This window comes from Diabrotica undecimpunctata, chromosome 6, assembly GCF_040954645.1.
Source record: "Diabrotica undecimpunctata isolate CICGRU chromosome 6, icDiaUnde3, whole genome shotgun sequence".
Lineage (NCBI taxonomy): Eukaryota > Metazoa > Arthropoda > Insecta > Coleoptera > Chrysomelidae > Diabrotica > Diabrotica undecimpunctata.
The window spans coordinates 1,201,323-1,222,119 of record NC_092808.1 but is presented as its reverse complement, the minus strand read 5'-3'; the positions used below and the strand labels follow the sequence as shown (position 1 = coordinate 1,222,119).

At 34.1% G+C, this 20,797-nt stretch overlaps 1 protein-coding gene across 3 annotated transcripts in view; it reads left to right on the top strand.

Moving 5' to 3' along the window:
• The window catches only part of qua (villin like protein quail), a 77,183-nt gene that overhangs the window by 18,392 nt on the left and 37,994 nt on the right, over nt 1-20,797 (top strand). The window contains exon 1 of one of the 3 annotated variants that reach the window (XM_072533963.1): nt 6,174-6,370. The exons of 1 other annotated variant lie outside the window; for it this stretch is intronic. In XM_072533963.1, coding sequence (XP_072390064.1) covers nt 6,350-6,370 — 21 coding nt within the window. In that variant the 5' untranslated portion in view covers nt 6,174-6,349. Of the gene's footprint in view, nt 1-6,173; nt 6,371-16,081; nt 16,284-20,797 lie in introns of those variants that run through there. One more of the 3 variants, XM_072533962.1, reaches the window with a different exon arrangement.

Below are 20,797 nucleotides of genomic sequence, written 5' to 3'. Positions count from 1 at the left end.
TTAATGTTATACCCTTATACTGATATTTTTATAAATCATAAAAATTCCTCAGGTATTAAAAGCTGTAAAACTTTTAGTTCCTGCAGTAAAAGTGGGATGTGTATTGCAAATGATCACCGGCATCCTTTGGAGATCAGTAAACTCATCACTGAAGATAGGTAAACTCAGCACCAGCATTTTTGCACCAAGGCGCTGGTTTCTAATGCGACACATTTCTTGTTTACTTGGTAATCTATTAAATACAGAAATTATTTTAAGCAAATTGCTTTAAAATTTAACTGATATATTTACATCGGAGGTTTCCCCATGGGTGGCCTATTAGACGTAGACATAGGTTTTTAACCCTTCAGTACACGCGCTCTATTTTCTTACGTGACTACACGCGTGGTTTACATTAGTAATCCATACATACTGGAGCTATGGAAAAGTGGATTATATTAAATTAAAAAAAAAAACAAATACTATAAATCAAAGATACCTATAACCCAACGTTACGATCCTAACTAGGTTCTATAATATCCTAAATATAACATCTTAATCTGATTCAGACTGCATGTTCTGTTTTATCTCAGCACAATGTACACATATATGTCCGGTGCAAGTCCACTGATCACAGCTGATGCAACATTTTCTTGTGCTCTTATTCCTTACTCGTCCACAAATATGACAACGCCCAAGGACCGAAGATCGAGACAGAACTTCTTTAGGAGTTTCCTTATTTATTTTTAAAAGAAATTTAATTTTTTCTTTTATTTTTGTTGATGTGTGAGTCTAGTCGCCTTAACATCAGTTTATTTTATTAACTCAAACGAAATGTCCTGAAGAAAAGCGCTTCTTGGGAGTGATGCAGTGACATTATTAGCCTTATACATAGAAAATGCAATAATTCCTGATATATTTAATAAATCAAAGAACACGGTGAGTAGCCATGCCGAGAGTTTCGGGAAACATCATATTGTGCACACAACTGGTCAACCAGATCCACACCGAATTTTGTTTTGTTGTAATCCGTTATTATTTCTGGTTTGTTCTCGTTTTCTGTTTCAGGATCAATACTGCCATCATGGTGCACGGTTGAAACAGCTAATACCTTATTTTTTTTGGAACGTACGTTACCAAGGTACATTTTTCTTGGAGGAATCCAAATTATTGGAGTTATAAATTCTTGTGGTAGCTCCCTCTTATTTTTACGAATTGTACCAACAATAGTTAATCGCTTTTGAAGCAAGTCCATGGCCAAATGTATACTGGTAAACCAGTTATCCATGATTACATTTCTGCCCGTTCCTTCTATGCGTTTAACCATTCTTTTAACAACCTCTGCGCTACTCCAATCAGTTTCAAAATGACCAGTTGGTTGTGTTCCACAGTAAATCCCCATATTATAGGTATATGCATATTTGTTATATACTAGCGCAAATATTTTTATAACATATATGGATGGTTTACTGGGGATGTATTGACGGAATTGACATTTTCCCCTAAAAGCAAGTAATTGCTCATGATCATCTTGGTGTTAGCTTTCTCAAGCTTTCTACGCCATTCTGATCTGTCCCTTGCTTGCATTTTCCAGTTGCCGACTCCGATCTTCTCGGCATCTTGTGTTACCCCTTCCATCCACCTCAGCTTTGGTCTACCCCGTCTTTTCATTCCCACGGGTTGCGCTGTTAGAATCTTTTTTATCATGTTCGATTCAGGGACCCGGGCTACATGTCCTGCCCACTGCAGGCGGTTTCGCTTAATTATAATGGTAATATCTTTACCACCAAACGTATGCTTGTAGATATTCTGCAGTTCAAAGTTATATCTACGCCTCCATATTTCGTTCTCACAGACCGCTCCGAATATTTTGCGTAGCACCTTTCTTGCAAAAATCGATAGAGCGGATTCATCTGTTTAAGTTAGCGTCCATGCCTCTGGTCTACATGTGAGAACGGGGACTATCAGTGTTCTATACAGCCTTATACGAGTTTTTTGAGACAGACGTTTGTTAGCAAAGTACTTTGATAGATCATGATAACAGCTGTTTGTAATTATTATTCGCCTTTTTTTTAGTAAAAAAAGGCAAACTGTGTTAAATACTCTGAAGGTGTAAAATTTTTTTGAAAATTTTTAATAAAAAGTCCAAAAATGTCTCGTATAGGAGCAAGTTTATTCAGCTCTCTCATTTGTTGTCTAGAATTAAAGTCTCAGTAGAAATCGGAAACGATTTAAAGACATTGTCAAGTAAATAGATTCAATACCAGTACCTTTCTTCTAAAAAAAATATACCAATAAGCCCTCAAATCTCTTCGACGTCGGTCATTTTAGCTTCTCTGTAGCGTTGGAAATTTGCTATTACCTTCTCAATATAGATGTTGGTACAACGCGTAATTTCTTTGACGATATTATCATCTAGCATACATTTGCAGCATTCAAACTGTGTTTTTGCGATTCTAGCTTCTCTTATTGGTCCTGGCAACTTCAAAACAATATTTGTTGCACGAGTTCTTGCTCCACATCTTACTCCACTTTGATGTTTAGTCTTTGCCAATATAGTATTTTAAAATGATTTTTTTTTCATCTTGTTCACAGTCTTGTTCCGATTCTTGTTCAGACATGGTACATTCTTATTATAAAATAACATTTTAATTATACAAATTTCTAGTTTTTTCTAATGTAGTATATATCCATTTTATTATATACTTAGTAAAATTATATAAGCATATTTTAGATTTTAAATTTCAATCTCCTTTTTCCAATTTTTTGTTGTAGTAATTGATTCTTTATAATAAATAAATAGAATTTTAAAACCTCAAAAAGTAGTTTTTGTGTTTAAATATTCTAAATATGGTTTAAATATTAAAACAAGCTTGCACCATCTGCATATTTTAAACATTATTTGCATAGTTTTTGGCATAATCTTGCATTTTTTACAAAAATATGTGCATTAAAATGCGCATTTTTTAAAGATTTTCTTTGCATTTTATTTTACTCTCTCACGCTCTCTCTTTACGCTCTTTACTCACGTACCAAACCGATGTAAGTTTAGCTCACATATTTTGATTTATTTCCTATAATACAAATGACGACAATGTGCCAAGATTCAGCGGATCTACTGTACATTTTTTTTAATAGAGACAGATACTCTTTTTAAAAAGTAAATAGCGATCTACTAACTATAAATAATTATTAATATCTTTTAATTTCGCTAGTCTTGAATTATCTTCAATGTGCAATGAATTATCGATGTTTCATAATGAATTAAGGTCTTACAAATCTAATCTTTCTCTTATTAAACACATTGCAGATGCCACTAAGGATCCCGATTTGTTCAAAGTATATAAACAATAAAAATTTGAATATAATCGGCAATTACTAATTGCTAAACAGTCAGCTTACTGTAATTTTATTATCAATTCCAATAATAAACCTAGAGACTGCTGGAAAATTGTAAATTTAAAAAGAAACAACACAAGATCCAGTTCGGTACAACCTGATCTACCTATAGACGAAATAAATCAATTTTTTACTACAACTGTAGAGAATATAATTACATCTCTTCCTACTACAAATGTCGATGTCCTCTTCAATTATAGAAATTATCCTTCTCCGGGCAATTGTCCCGTTGTAGAAGACGAGGTCTCTCAAATAATAAAGTCTCTATCTACAAAAAAGGTGATTCCTCAAAAACTGACAATTATAGACCCATAAGCATTGTTTCTACTTTTGGTAAAGAGATTGAAAAGGTTATCAAACAACAATTTTGTTCCTATATTTATGTTATATACACAATATGGATTCAGAAGTGCTCGTTCTACTACGAACGCGGTATTTAATGTGGGCGAGGTGATTGAGCAACTTGAACGCGGCAATCGCATAGCAATTTCTCTTTGCGACGTGTCGAAGGCTTTTGACTGCGTTTCAAACGACACGACGTTTTGCTCCATAAATTAAATAACTATGGAATCAGAGGTATCCCTCTTAAGCTTATAATTTCTTAACTATGTGGCAGACACCAGACGGTAGTGTCTAAAGGTCATCTCTCCGATTTTCTATCCGTAAAACATAGAGTCCCACAAGATTCAGTCTTAACCTCTTTTATTTATTATTTATGTCAACGATTTGCCTATATTCATATCTCCGTACAAATCCATACAATTTGCAGATGATATGACGTTCATTATGTCTTAGCACATGGTTTACTGCCAGCAAACTAAAACTTAACTCTGATAAAACGAAAAATTTGGTTATATTTGCAAGTAATTTACACAATGATGAAGATAATAAAGATACTGTTGAACTATTGGGAATAACCATAGATAATCTACTGAACTGATCTCACATATAAAGAAAAAGCTATCAAGTTCATTATTTGTTATTCGCTAACTAGCAAGGGTTGTCAACTTTGAATCATTAAAAATGACACATTTGTCTTTATTCCACTCTCATCTAAACTATGGATTAATCATATGGGGCATTTCACTGCCGACCTTTCTTCATGAAATTCAAAATTATGCCGCTACCTCTCTACTGATATTTCAAGTTTTGACTGAAATTCACAGAAAATGGGCCCATTTAATAAAGCTGTCTGATTGATGTTTTTTTTTTTTTTCTTTTCTTTTTTTTTTCTCTTTTTTCTTTTTTTTTTTCTTGGCCATCCAGCCAGCAGCAAATGTGTAATAAAGTTCACTTAAATTAACCTATTCTAACTAAACTAAATACACTACAATTCTGGAAATTAAACGAAGACTACGATGGGAGAGGAACTAGGATTACTTTTCGCACCTAGGGGTCATTCAAGATGACTCACAGACAGAAAGTGTAGACCACGGAAAGTATAGGTAAAAAGGTAAAATATTTGGCGAGTCAACAGAGGTAACGAGCTTAACCCCTACACTAAAGTTTTAAGTTACACATTTTAATAAACTTAAGAATAATTTTATATACCTTGTACATATTTAATGATATCAAATAAAGTAGATTGAAAGGGGGGTATAAATTTTGCAATAATAAAGTATTAATAAGTTCTTGTCTTTGTATTTCAAATTTACTACAAGCATAAAAAATGTGATCTAAGTCGCAAACCACATTGCAAGTTTCACAAAGTTCGGTGTTGACTACACCGATTTTATATAAATGTTGAGGGAAGCTTGCATGTCCGAATTTTAGCCTACAAATGGTCACAATATCATTTCTTGTAAAATCAAATTCTTGGTGCCACAAATCTGTCGGAATACTTGGATGTAATAGTGTATATCGTGTGAGGTTATTAGAGCAATAGTTTTTCCAATGCAATTCCCATTTTGCCTTAAAATTACTCTTATATATCATTAAATATTCCTGACCACCTAAATTGTTGTTGATATGCTCTCCAGTTGTAACGCTTTCTTTGGCTAAGGAGTCTGCAACTTCATTGCCTCGAAGTCCTATATGAGCTTTTACCTAAGTGAATTTTAATTCGTATTGACCTTTTTTTAATTTATGAATTCTTGCTTTTAATTCTCTAATAAACGGATTTGTATCAGTAGCCATCACATTCTGATTGATGTTCACGTTCACAATACGCGAAACTGTCACTACCTACGAACAAATCGCTGTAGATTACGTCTTTCAGATAAAAATTGCCTTAATTATAACTATTACAATATCTTACCAAAAACTATTAAACAGCTAAGCTGTAATAGTTTCAAAAAAGTTATAAAAAAATATCTTTTGAAACATTGTTTTTACTGTTCGGAAGAATATAATATGACTCATTGCAAAACATCCACTGAACTGCTTCCCGTAACTTTGCCATAAATCTTTTTCTGTTTAATATGTGTGTTTCTGTTTGTGATATCTTTAAGTTACGTTTTATATTCCTTTTTTATATACTATGTATTTTTTTTACTTATATCATTTGAAACAATATCTGTATTAGTTATGCAGTTAAATAAATAAACTCTAACTCTAATCTTTAACATATTTATCAGTTTTAAATTTTAAAATGTTATAAAGTGTTGTTCGCACATCACTACATTATAACCAGTTGCCCAGTTGAGTGGACGAAGAGGTCATCAAAAGTAAAATTGTTACAAAAAAATAAAAGCACATCCCTCTGTTACAAAACACCATTCAGAACCATCGGCCATACTTCCGTCTAGTCGGAAACAAAGATTGATAATTTCGTATGGTATTACGAACGCGACTTTCCAGTCCGACATCGATATTTTCTTTCGTAATTAATTCCCCGAAGGGCAGATTTGAAACCTAATGACTTTTATCGTCAGTACCGGTACCGTATGGTCTATTTCGGGTGCGCCAAAATATGATGTGAGTTTAAGGGCGACAAAGAGGGGGATTATTTGTAATTTTATTCTTAGAAAATATGAAGGAAGCACGTAGACTAGTAAGTGTGTTATTTATTGTATTTATCTTCTTTTTTATAATATGTCAGGATTGTTTTACGTCTAGATTATTAATTTTAAAAGCGTTTTAAATACTTTTTAATGTACAGGGTGATTCTTTGCGAGTTCCAATTAGATGGTTTAGAAAAAATTGACATAATTAATATCTGAAAATTTAGGATATCGGGTTTTTACATAATACTCAATTAAACTAAAATATATAGAGTCTTCTACTACTTCCGGTTATAGCTTATACCATAAGTTGACTTCCTTATTTTATATACAGGGTGAGTCATGAGGAACTTTACATACTTCTACCATATGTAGAGTCCCTCAGGGAGCATATCATGTGGCCACTAAAAAATGTCAACTCCTCTTCTTTATTAATTAACAGGGTGATTTGTGTAATTGACCATTTATTTCATTTTACTGTAGTGTTTATACGGCTCATTTGATTTTTTTAATTTTTGCATGATACAGTACACTACTATCAAGCATTCGACTGGTATTAGCTAAACTAAAAAATTCCAGGACTGGCTTTGGAAAAATTAATTTAGGGACTCGTATTAAATATTACACCCTGTATAAATTTTTTTTAAAATGCAATAAGTGATTTTCAAACTACATAAATAGCCAATGAAAACGACATATGCGACAATGTTGTCGCACTTTTATTAAATTTTTAGTGAACGATCAAATCTTACCAAAAATAGAACAACCATAATGAAGTATCAAATTATAAGGTATTAATTTAAACAAATGTTATAAATTTCAAACATTTTAATTAAAATGAGTTCCTACAACATAATCTAATACGTAGAAAATTAACATCTTTACTGTCACTTTGTATTATCTCTACGATAGAATCAATTGTTTTTCAATTTTAAATTTTTACTCATAGATCGTATTGGGGCATTATTTTCGATAAATAATAAATTAAATTGATTAAAAAGTCAAACCTCTTGTATGTGTTAGTTTTTGTTGATTGTAAATGATTAAAATTTTATGTCAAATAATAATACATTGCATCAACTGTACTAAATAAAAATAAATCTAAAAAAGTTTAAAATGAAGGTTGGCGTTGACCGTTTGACGTTTCTTGATATTTTATACCCATTGTCATTATTGTCATTATCAATTGTTATTTATGTGTACAAGAATACATATTTCTTCTGTCATATCTACGTTAAGTACATTGTGTTAGTTTTGGTAGAGCTTTTGTTACTTTCGTTCAAAATGCCACATCCGTTTTCGGCCACAGAATATGCAGACATAATATTTGTTTATGGATTCTGTAATGGGAATGGTAGGGCTGCTAGTAGAGAATATCGCAGGAGATTTCCTAATCGTCGAACTCCCAGTCATCCAACATTTGGGTCAGTTTTTAATTATTTGCGAGAAAATGGCACTTTTCCTAGTGGAACAACAGAGCGACATGTAGATGAAGCGCAGGAAGATGACATTATGGACGCCGTTACTATGAACCCTACAATAAGCACAAGACAAGTAAGTCGAGAACTCAATGTTACTCAATCAAAAGTAAGTAGAGTCTTACAAAAAAATAATCTATACCCATATCACATTCAAATGGTTCAGCGACTACATGCTGGAGATGAGATCGATAGGTTGGAATTTTGTAGATGGATTAACAATAATCGACCAACGCTATACAGGACACTATTTACAGATGAAGCTCAATTTACCAGAGACGGGATAAATAATTCACGAAATTCACATGTGTGGGCAGAAGAAAATCCCCATGCTATTCGAGAACGTCGTTCTCAGTTAAGGTTTTCGGTTAACGTGTGAATTGGTGTCATAAATAACCAATTAGTAGGTCCTCACTTTTTTGATGGTCCTTTAACAGGGCAGGTCTATTTGAACTTTCTACAAAATATTTTCCCGAATTTGCTTGCCAACGCGAACGTTGCTATCCGAGGGATGTATTTTCAGCATGATGGGGCACCCCTACACTTTTTACTGGCAGTGAGACAACATCTCAATAATGTTTATGGCAACAGGTGGATAGGACGTGCAGGTCCTATTTCGTGGCCTTCAAGATCCCCTGATTTCAATCCCATTGATTACCATATTTGGGGACGATTGAAGCAACTAGTTTACGCAGTGAATATTAATAACCGACAACAATTAATTGATAGAATTATACATTATTAGAAACGATCCCCAGAGTATCCGTAATTCAATACGTCAATTAACAATTCGGCAACAAAAATGTGTACAGGCTGCAGGGTTCCATTTCGAAAATCTATTTTGAATTATTTTTATTTTGTTACCATTATTGTATCTTTTCCAGTTCTAATTTATGGGTTTATCATAACTATGTACATATTTTTAGTTTTTTTTTTAAATTGTTCTTCGTTATTGTTAGTAGTGACTGTTTTTTGTTGTGCAGTGATTCTGTTTATCATTTCAATTAAAATGTTTGAAATTTATAACATTTGTTTAAATTAATTACCTTATAATTTGATACTTCATTATGGTTGTTCTATTTTTGGTAAGATTTGATCGTTCACTAAAAATTTAATAAAAGTGCGACAACATTGTCGCATATGTCGTTTTCATTGGCTATTTATGTAGTTTGAAAATCACTTATTGCATTTTAAAAAAAAATTTATACAGGGTGTAATATTTAATACGAATCCCTAAATTAATTTTTCCAAAGCCAGTCCTGGAATTTTTTAGTTTAGCTAATACCAGTCGAATGCTTGATAGTAGTGTACTGTATCATGCAAAAATTAAAAAAATCAAATGAGCCGTATAAACACTACAGTAAAATGAAATAAATGGTCAATTACACAAATCACCCTGTTAATTAATAAAGAAGAGGAGTTGACATTTTTTAGTGGCCACATGATATGCTCCCTGAGGGACTCTACATATGGTAGAAGTATGTAAAGTTCCTCATGACTCACCCTGTATATAAGCTCTGTACCTATATTATTACACATTTTAAAAGAACAGCTCTTGAGAATACTTTCAATATTAAAGTGTTATATTTTACACCGAGTATTTTATAAGATATGACCAATTTTATTTTGAAACTGTGTCCGACTTGACACCCTATATCTTTATAAATAATAAAATTGCAAACATGTTAGGTAAAAATGTTTTTTGAATATTAAAATTTTTTTATTAAAAAATCCTGGTCTGTATGTGATCAATTTTATTGATTCACGAGAATCGTAAAAAATGGCAAAAATCGCGCAATGTTTATTTATTTAACACATTTATAAAAACTTACATCTCTTACGACAACATGCACAAATCACTATAAAAGCTGCACTGTTCACCATTAGAATGCATTTTGATTTTTGTCAATAGGACAATCTGGTCAAAAGATACCGAATTTTTACCATCGAGTTAATACAAATTTTATTTGAAATTAAGTTCGCGCTCTTAACTTACATGCAACATCGTGGGTTGCTTCAAATGTTGTTTTTGAGAGAATGGTTCATTATACACAAAAAGTACTAATAAACATTTTTGTTCAAAATTATCTCGAACAAAATTTATGGGAATAAGCCACAATTAAAGGTTAAAATACGTTTATTGACGTTTCAATTTCCACTTCGGAAATCGTTCTCAAATCGAAGTGGAAATTGAAACGTCAATAAACGTATTTTAACCTTTAATTGTGGTTTATTCCCATCTAAATAGTAATTAATTTAAAATGCCACAAGAAAATAGCTTCAGAACAATATTAAAAAATTTATGGGATTCGGGTGTACTAGCATTATCCTAAATTAAAACGAGAGGCTGAAGAGTGAAGTGATCCCAGTAATTTGGCACCTATACAACCGAGTGTCCAGTAATTGACCAAAAAACTATTCTTCTTTCTTATTTATTACCACAAATACAAATAATGGTGTGATCATATACCGTTAGAGAGATATTGGGACAAATTACGTCTTCACACTTGGTATCCACATCCAAATTCAAATGATAGAAAGATATGTGGTTATCTGACGATTACTACACCAATATCTTTATTTCCAATTGTCTGTTGTCAGCATGTGAACTGTTATGCACTTGACGTTTTTATTACAATCGCCATCAATAATGTTTTTGTCAGATAACCGTGAAAGGTTTTTGTACCCAGTTCACATTAATTTTAGCAACTCCTATTCCGTTTGTGATATTTTTTTTTGTTTGTTTTTGTAAATGCTCCTCTATAAACTGTGACATGTCTACATGTCACAGTTTTTTTAGGGTGAAAATTTACTGCATTAGAGGTAATCCAAGTAAATCCATTCTCTTCAGTGCTTTAGACAGTCAAATGAGATTTGACTTTGAATGATCTTATATATTATGGTATTGGAGCACAAATTAGTAAAATTTTTCGCGTTTGAATCGGTATTAATAGAGCGATATAACAGTTATTTCGGCGTAGTCGCCACTTCATCAGTCGACTGGGGCTTGATACCAATTTAAACGAAATGTTCAACTAATGACTCCAAAATACTTCCCACGTTAGTGGTTAGCGCACAGAGATGCCAATTTTTTTTTAGTGGCGAAGAACTAAACAATTTATTAAATTATTTTCTGTCCTCTGGGCTGTCGAAATGTGCAAATATTAGTAACTTTCAGCAAAAGCTTGCTAATGCTGTGATGATATGAAAGTAATATATTATGGCATTGGAGTACAACTTGGTCAAACCTTTCGTGTTTGAATCGATATCAATAGAGCGATATGACAGTTATTTCGGTGTAGTCCTCACCTCATCAGCCGACTCGGGCTTGATACCAAGGGCAGTATTTTGGATAAATCAGTTGAGAACCTTTAGTAGTTTAGATTCACCATATTCACCAGATTTAATACCAACTGACTTCTCGCAGTTCTCATATTAATGAAAATTCGTGCATAGTAGATTTTCCTCTAACTAGGAGTTAATAGCAGCGGTGGAAGCGAATATTATATTATGATTCATTGACGAATATTATTATATTATTATATTATTATTATACCCTAAAAAATGACAAATTCTCGGGACTAGACAATATTGATGCAGAACTGATTAAAAAAGGATGGGCATGAACTTAGAACTAAAATACACCAATTAATGAAAGAAGCCTGGGAACAAGAAATAATGCCAAAAGAATGGAGTGGCTGTATTATCGTGCCAATACATAAAAAAGGCAGAAAGGATACATGTGGCAACTACAGGGGAATCTCACTAATCGGTACTACATATAAGATATTAGCTTCAGTTGTACTAAAACGATTACTGCCATATACAGAGGAAATTATTGGCGATTACCAATGCGGCTTTAGACCTGGAAGATCACCAATCGACCAAATATTTACTATCAGATAAATGCTAGAAAAGTATTGGGAATATAATAAAGAAGTACACCAGATCTTCATAGATTTCAAACAAGCATATGATTCCATAGATCGCTTAAAACTGTGGAGTGCAATGATGGAGTTAGGCGTACCAAAGAAGCTGACCATGATTGCGCGAATGTGTGTCAACAATTCCTTTGCACAAATTAGAATAGGAGGCAAAACTTCAAAGGCTTTCGGCATAAGCACCGGACTCAGACAGGGAGACCCGCTGTCCCCATTACTATTTAACCTAGCATTGGAATATGCAATGCGAAAAATCTATACCAGAGTCAAACCAGACATAACTGCCAGAGGAGCAAAGATTATTCTCGCATTTGCAGATGATGTAGATGCAGTAGCACAGACAACACTGGAAGTTAAGGATATAGTATCAAACTTTGAAGAAGCAACACTAAGCGTAGGCCTGAAAATAAACGAAGAAAAAACTAAATACATGGTCGTATCAAAAAAGGAACGACAGCGAATAAGACAAAACATTACCATAAACGATTATAATTTTGAGGTGGTCAAAGAATTCAAATACCTAGGAGCAACAATTACCAGTGAAAACACAGGAGAACGGGAGGTTGAAATACGAATACTGGCGGGGAATAAATCATTCTTTGCCATTCAACATCTAATGAGGTCAAAGCTTCTCTCAAGGCGTGCCAAAATCCAAATGTACAAAACCATAATACGACCAGCAGTGACATATGGAAGTGAAACATGGACATTGAGAAAGAAAGAAATCAATAAGCTATTAGTATGGGAACGCAAAATCCTGCGAATTATATATGGTCCTTGCAGGGACAGCGTGACAAATGAATGGAGGAGCAGATACAACAATGAAATAGAGACTCTCTTCGGGAAAGGAAACATCGTAAGATACATAAAAGCCAATAGATTAAGATGGGCAGGCCACGTGGTACGGAGTGATGACGACACACTGATTAGCAATGTGTTTTGGGAAAGACCAGATGGTAGAAGATCGACAGGAAGGCCTAGAAAAAGGTGGAAAGACGCAGTCAGGGAAGACCTGGAGAAGATGGAAGTAAGGCCATGGGAAATAATAGCACAGGATCGGAATCAATGGAAGGCAATAGTAAACGCGGCAAAAACTCACGAAGAGTTGTAAAAGCCAATGATGATGATGATGATTATATTATTATTATTCTGTATTCAATATTATCATTCATTGACGGAACTGACAAATTAGAAAATTACTGGAACTAGTAATTCAGGATACATATTTATAATTTTTATTCCTAGGCTCCTCAAGAATTTCTCTCCAGTCGTCCCTATCCATTGCCTTTCTCTGCCAAGCACCTGTTTCCATATTTCTCATGTCTTCATCGACGTTATCAAGGATAACGCCTAAGTACTTTTTGCGAAAAATTCGCCTAAGTACTTTTCTTTCGAAACATCCGAATGTTTTCATTATTTTTTGTTAGAGTCCAGGTCTCTGAACGATATGTTAGGACTGGGCATATTATTGTTTTGTAGAGTTTTATTTTTGTATTTCTTAATATAATTTAAGGAGGGGATTGACCCAAAATAGCATCTGTTGGTCGTGCAAATTCTGCGGTACTATTATTTTCAGTGTTAAGGAGCGCTCCTAGGTATACAAATTCGTTCACTGCTTCAACGACGTTGTTTTCTATAACAAGTGGTGGTAGGATTTGTGGTTGCGTGCTTATTTTCATATACTTCGTTTTGTTGGTGTTTATTGTGAAACCCATTTTTGTAGCTAATTCTTTTAATGCTACATACGCCTCTCGTACAGCGTTTTCCGTTCTCTCAACAATATTGATGTCATCAGCATAGGCCAGGATTTGCACTGATTTATTATATATTGAACCGGTGGTTGTGATTTGTGACATACGTATTACTTTTTCCAGAGCCAGATTGAACAGAATACAGGAGAGAGAGTCTCCCTGGTGCAGCCCGTTATTTGTTTTAAAAGGTCCAGACAGTTCCCCCCAAATTCGTACTCGACATTCAACATTTCAAGAGTTAGTTTTATTAAATTTACCAACTGATGTGGTATTTGTAGCTCTTTCATTGCTTTGAATATTTCTCTTCTATTTCTAATTGTCGATTTACCACCTCTGAAATCTGTAGGTATTTTCCTACTATCCTTTCTGCATCTGGGACTATACAGTGACATAGTACTGTGGAAAATATTTTATATGCTGCATTTAGAAGCGTAATTCCTCTATGGTTAGAGTATTCAAAGATATCTCTTTTTTGTGTATGGTGCAAAGTATTCCAATATTCCAATCATTGGGGAGGGATTTCTGTGTCCATATTTCTTTTATAAGCTGCTGTAATGCCATTATGATATCATGGCCACTTTCTTTATACAGTTCAGCTGGGAGATTATGTATTCTGGGTGATTTGTTTCTAGCTAGTTTTTTAACTGTATCTTTAACTTCAAGAGTCGTTGGTGGTTCCTCTTCCCTCTCGTCTGCTCCCCTTACCTAATCTCTTTCGTCTACCAGGTTTTCTTCTTCTTCCTCCATATTAAGTGCCTGGCTAAAGTATTATTGCACTCATTTATTCAATACATCTTTCCTTGTCGTTAATAGGTCGCCATTCTGACTTCTGCCTTGTCTTCTGGTTGCCATGAATTCTTTTCTGTTGATGTTAACTTTCTTATAGAGATCTGAATTCTTTCTCTCTGTTGAGGTTTTCTGTACATTTAAGTGTTTTATTTAGGTGGTTCCGTTTTTTATGGTCTTTTCTTCCCTTCTCTTTGTCTGGCAAATCTGTAGAGTTTTTCTAGTTCGTCGGGTAAGCTTTTTTCTGTAGGCTTCATTTTTTTCTTTTGTTGCATTCTTTCATTCATCGTCAAACCAATGTTTTTTACGAGCACAAATTTCTGTTCTTATAATTTCCTATAACGTATGGTCCTAAAGTTTTAGGAAAAATTTCACCTGGTCTGATTGAGAAGCAAAATGCATTTAACAAAGAAGGCCATGGAATTGAAATGTCATCAGTTATTGACATTTAATAAACAAAGCAGAATATTTTAGTTTGTGCTCTGCAAAATGTCTTATAAAATTGATATTCGTCGAGGTGTTTATAATATGGTTGGGCGAATGTCGGAACGAGATATTGTTAATATTTATCGAGATCAAAACATAAGCAAATCGACAATTTATCGCACAATCAGAGAATGTGAAGAAGGGATACCATGTGTTAACTTGTGTAAAAGTGGCCGACCGCGGATTTTGAATCATATAAGAGAGGCAAGACTGATTAAAGCAGCTAAGAACAAAATTGGGGTCTCACAGCGAAAACTGGCCAGAATATTTCATGTTGGAAAGCCTACAGTATACAGGACCCTATCCAGTAACAATATTATCTACCGGAAAAGAAGGAAAGCACCAAAATACACAGAGGATCAATTAGAGAGAATTCCGGGATGTTGCCGCGCGTTAAGGCGAGTGCATTTCGTCAACAAGTTGATCGTGATGGACGATGAAAAATATTTTACTTTGTCCAACTCTGAGATGAAGGGTAATGATGGGTTTTACACGAACGATTACGAAAATGTACCTGATGAAATAAAATTCAAAAGTAAGAAAAAATTTGAGGACAAAATTTTGGTATGGTGTGCAATTTCTGAGGCTGGCTTTATCTCACAGCCCTACATTGGTGTTGTTCGAGGCGAAGCCTTAAACGCAAATATTTATATTCAAAGATGTCTCTCTAAATTGCTTCAGTTTGTGAACACACGTCATGCAAATGATCAAATAGTCTTTTGGTCAGATCTTGCTTCATGTCATTACGCGAGGATTACAAGGAACTGGTACAAAACTAACAACATTACCTTTGTACCGAAAGCAGACAATCCCCCCAACCTACCCCAGACTTGTCCAATTGAAGAGTTTTGGGCAATATTAAGTCGGAAAGTCTATAATAACGGATGGGAAGCACACAATCACAAAATCAGGAACAGTTAAGACGCCGCATATATACAAAAATTAGAGAAATTGACGCCGAGGTCATCCAAAGGATGATGCAACGTGTCAGGGGAATTATTAGACAAATCGAAAATAATGGCCCTTTGTCTGTCATTTGAATTTTGATTTATAATAAGGATAGTTAAGTTAAATTGTTGAATAATTTAATAAAAATATAAGATTATTGTGGTCAGAGTTATATGCTTTTGAAATTTTTTCCCAAAACTTTAGGACCATACGTTAATTTTTATTTGTTTATTAAATTAACGACGAACTGTGCGTTGTTTCGCCGCATCCGATCCCAAAAAACCTTGGCAGAACTTTCCTCATCCTCTTGGAGTCACACTCCGGTGACCTAGTGGGGGCCGACACGCCATCGTGCTCTTTAAACTTACAAGAAGTAAATCGTCATCATTGCTTCTGCCCGCGATGTACTGACTAGAGACTATACTCGCCAGTTCAGTGACTCGTCTTCTCCGGAGCGTTACCACAAGGAAGTCGCGATTTTATATCCGGAGTTTGTAGTTGGCCGATTCGCGGTGTTTTGGTTGTATTTAGTGGGTGAAAATGCAGGTTTTGGAGCTACAACACGATGACTACGTAAATATATTATTATATACACTTTAAAATTTAATAAACATGAGATTAAACATTTTTATAGTTAGTAAGTGAATTATTTTGAATCACTTTTGAACAACTTTTTTTAATTCGAAACAGTTTACTCAAAAATACATTTCGAGCACATCAAAAGCTTCTTTAAGTGAATAGAAAAATTGATTAACTACAAATTTTCTTGATGTTTGTATATAATATACATATTCTACATATAATTTTTTGAAGCTATTTTTCTTGTGGCATTTTAAGGTAATTACTATTTAAATGGGAATAAGCCACAATTAAAAAGTGAGTTTATTGACGTTTCTATTTCCAATTCGGAAATCGTTCGCAAAATACAAATAGTCATATCATTTTTTGTTAAATTTCTACTGTATGTTTTGAAGAGTCTTGTGTTTTATTTCTTTCTAATTTCATTTAGGCAACCTTTTTTCTAATTAAGCACGAAATTAATTTAATTTAGAACATGTTTTTACAATTCAATTTTTTATAAATTTACTGTATAACATCTGTTGGGTTTGGGACAATATTTAATTTTTTTGGGCATTTTAATATTTTGTGAAAGTCTTTTTATTCTTTTTATCAATTCTGTTTACAATTGTTTTCTATTATATGCTTAAAAGTCTCCCTTTTTATACCCATCTTTATTTTATCCAGGATAACTTAGTTTGTCCCGCCATTTTCATTTTTAGGTGTTTTTTTCTTTTTCTGGGTGCTTTTGGAAAGTTTGGAATACCCTATGGCATATTCTAGCATTTATAAAATATTTAAATTACAATTTAATTATAGCCTTAATCTTTCTTAACCTTTTGTATGTACAATACGTACTTTTATAAAACAAAACGTTTTTATTAGCATAACGTAAGAAGTACAGATTATAACATCAATAAAGTAACAAAAAAAAATCAATACAATACGTTTCAGTAGCGCGTGCTTGCGCCTCTACTTCTAATGACGGTTTCACATCGACAAGACATACTCGAAGCGAAATCCTTCCAAATCTCGAGAGCCACTGTTTTAACCTCTTGAGGTTCTAGGGGGTGGTAAACGCTGTCGTAGTCTTCTGCCAATAATGTAACACAAATGTTCGATTGGGTCAAGATCTGGACTATGCGGTGGCCAATTCAAAGAACGAAGATTTACCTGTTGTAAATATTTGGTTACAGTTAGTGCAACGTAAGGTCTTGCATTATCGTGCATTAGCAACAATTTGTTATTATAAAAGGAGCGAAAGGAACAACTTGCTCAGATAAAATATCGGTTATGTACCTTTTACTATTTAAAGAACATTCACGTAAAGGAACAAGATCTATCTGCGCTGTTAAAGAAATTCCTCCTCAAACTATTATAGACCCTTTACTAAATAAAGTCGTTCTACGAATGTTTTTTAAGTCGTCATTATTCCAGTTTACTTGTGCTCTGGCAAATTGCAATCCAGCTCTGCGGTGGTTTGCAGTTAATGCTAGGCCTGTAGCTGGTCTTCGAATATGCAAGCCATGTTCTACAAAACGTCTCCTCACGCTATCAATACCGGGTTGGATATTGTGAATCGCACTAAATTTCCACATAAAAAGATTCCTTGATGTGGTAAATCGTTGTCTTAAAGCGCATAATCTAATAAAACGGTCTTGAACGACTGTAGTAACTCGAGATCTATCTTGTCTTGGACGTCTAATGTAGTCGTTCATTTCTCTACAGCGTTGAACAATACAAGAAATTGATGTATGTGAAACTCCCAACCTTCGACCGATAGCTTGGTTGCTAAGTCCTTCACTATGACAGGCCACTGCTTGAACACACTCATCACGGATGGATTTTTTTTTACCGCGTTCCATTTCCACCAAACAACAACAAAAAATTACGGACTTAATTAAAACTTTAAATAATAAATCTACTAATTTTCACAAGAAACCAGACGCTTTTTGACTGTTGCAATTGGACATCTATCAAATTGTTAATTTCTCATAGCCTACTTTAGGCTTGTTTATTAAACTAATTTTAATTTCAGTATGTTATAAATGCTGAAATATTCCACAGGGTGTGCTTTGAGAAAAAAACACAGTCTGATTGGTACCACCCGGTATGCAATGACAATTTATCTATTTAGTAAAAATATTATTATAGCGATATTGCGAAAGAACAAGGCTATAACATATTAAAAAATCACCTAAATCGAACAATAGGCTTAGGAAATTTGAGACATCAAAAATTTCCTATTCTTAAGGTGGTGCATTTTTTTTTACATAAAGTACCTCGACAACTATGACCATTGGTAGAGGAACAATAATATTAAATATATAATAAATAATGAAAACAAATAATAATTATATCTTCTTCTTTTGGTGCCTATCCTCTGTGGATGTTGGCAATACGATGGTCCATACAACTTTGTTGACAGCTGTTCTAAATAGATGTATAGTAGTCATTCATGCCCGCTGTCTGATGTTCTTTAACCACTATGTTATAAAGCTTCTGAGCCCTTGAAATCGTTTGCCTTCTATCTTGCCTTGTAAAATTAGTCGAATTAGTTGATACTTCTCATTGCGCATCACATGCCCTAAATACGCCATCTGTCTGATTTTCACGATACGCATATTTTCTAGATCTTTATTCATACGTTGGATCACGGTGTTGTTTGCAACATGATGGATATAGGAAACTCTGAGCATGCGGCAGTAGCACCACATTTCGAAGGCTTCTAATCGTTTAGATATTGCCTTTGTCAAGGTCCAGGCTTCGACTCCATATAAAAGGGTAGAAAATACATAGCATCTCAAGACTCGTGTTCTTATATCAATGTTCAGGTGCATATTACATAAAATCTTCCTGAGGCGATTGGAGACAGCTCTCGCCTTTTCTATACATCTTATTTCCTGTGAGTGGTCCAATTTCTTGTGTAGGCTGCATCCAAGGTATGTAATTTTGTCGATTATTTTCAAGGGTTCATTATTAGCTGTGAATTGGTGCTGTATTACGTCGTTTTTACTTATTACAAGAATTTTGGTCTTCTTACAGTTTATATGAATAATTATACGACTTTAACTAACGTCTATTAGGTTAAATCTTGTAATAGAATTGAGCGGTTTTTATAAACTGTATAGTTTTTGTGATCTCTGTAGGGTTGTTGAGCATTTCCTTATAAGAAGGTTTCAAGTCCAGTGCTTTATACAGGTTGGTGAATTGTTTGCAGTCGGTAAGTATATGTTTTACAGTCAGGTAAATATTGCAATGTTGGCATGTTGGATGAGTTCCAGAGTACATCAATGAACTGTTGGATTTAATGAGGAGTTGTTTTGCTCTTTTACCATAAGTTTTGCCGAGTATCCTCTACTGACTTTTTGAAAACGAGTTTGAGATCATTAGCTAGTTGAATTGAGGTGACTCTAGTGCTATGGTTGGTAGCTTCTTTGGCAAAATAATCTGCTGTTTCATTACCAGTAATTCCAGTATGAGAAGGCAGCCATATGAGAGGGACTGTTACATCGTGAGCAGAGAGATTTTGGTATATGTCATGAATATTTTGAACTAATGGATGGTCAGTGAAAATTGTATTGACTGAATGGATAGATGAAAGGGAATCTGAACAAATGGCAATATGTCTGTTTGATGGGAGATGCATTTAAAAGCCAACAAAATAGTATATAGCTCACCTGTGTAAACGCTGCATGTTAAGGGTAACCGAGATGATCATGTTTAGTGATTACTGCACAGCCAACACCAGTGGTAGTTTTAGAAGCTTAGGTATAGAGAATTAAGTCATATGATTTTTTTTGTATAATTTCTAAAAATGTTTTCATTATAAGAATGTTAGAAGATTCATCTTTGTTAAAGATGGTGAGTGAGGTGTCTAATGAAAGAAGATTTTTACCCCAGGGGGGAAGTAAAGGTAGAGGGAATGAACTAGTCAGAAAGAGGTCAAGTAGTGGAGAAATTAATTGAGGTATGGGTTTTATGACAAGGTGCTGGATATTGTTCTTCGAAGAAGGCGGGATTGTGGTAATTAGGGAATGAACGGGACTGAAGCGATTTGATGCAGCATACGAAAGTAGAACATATTGTCGTCTTAGTCTGGAAGGAGGGTCATTGGATTCACGGTACATGCTCTCGATAGGATTGGAGCGAAAAGCACCTAGACATAGACGGAGCGCGCAATTGTGAACAGCGTTTAATGAATCCACGTCAGATCGAGAGGCAGAGGAATAGACAAAGCTATCGTAGTCGAGCTTAGATTGGACGAGAACTCTGTAGACTCTTAAAGTAGTTTCATCGGCACACCATTGAGGATAACTTAGGGTTTTAAGTACGTTCAGCCTTTTAAAATAATTGGTTTTTAAGTTCAGAGATTTGATTCTTCCAATTTAATCAGGAGTCAAATATCAAACCAAGAATTTTACATTGATTAACAATAGAAAGTAAAGACTTAATAAGTCTTTAACTACTTAACAGAAAGAATAAAATTTGGTGTAAGGGAGTGGAGGTCCTTCTGTAAAATTTTATTA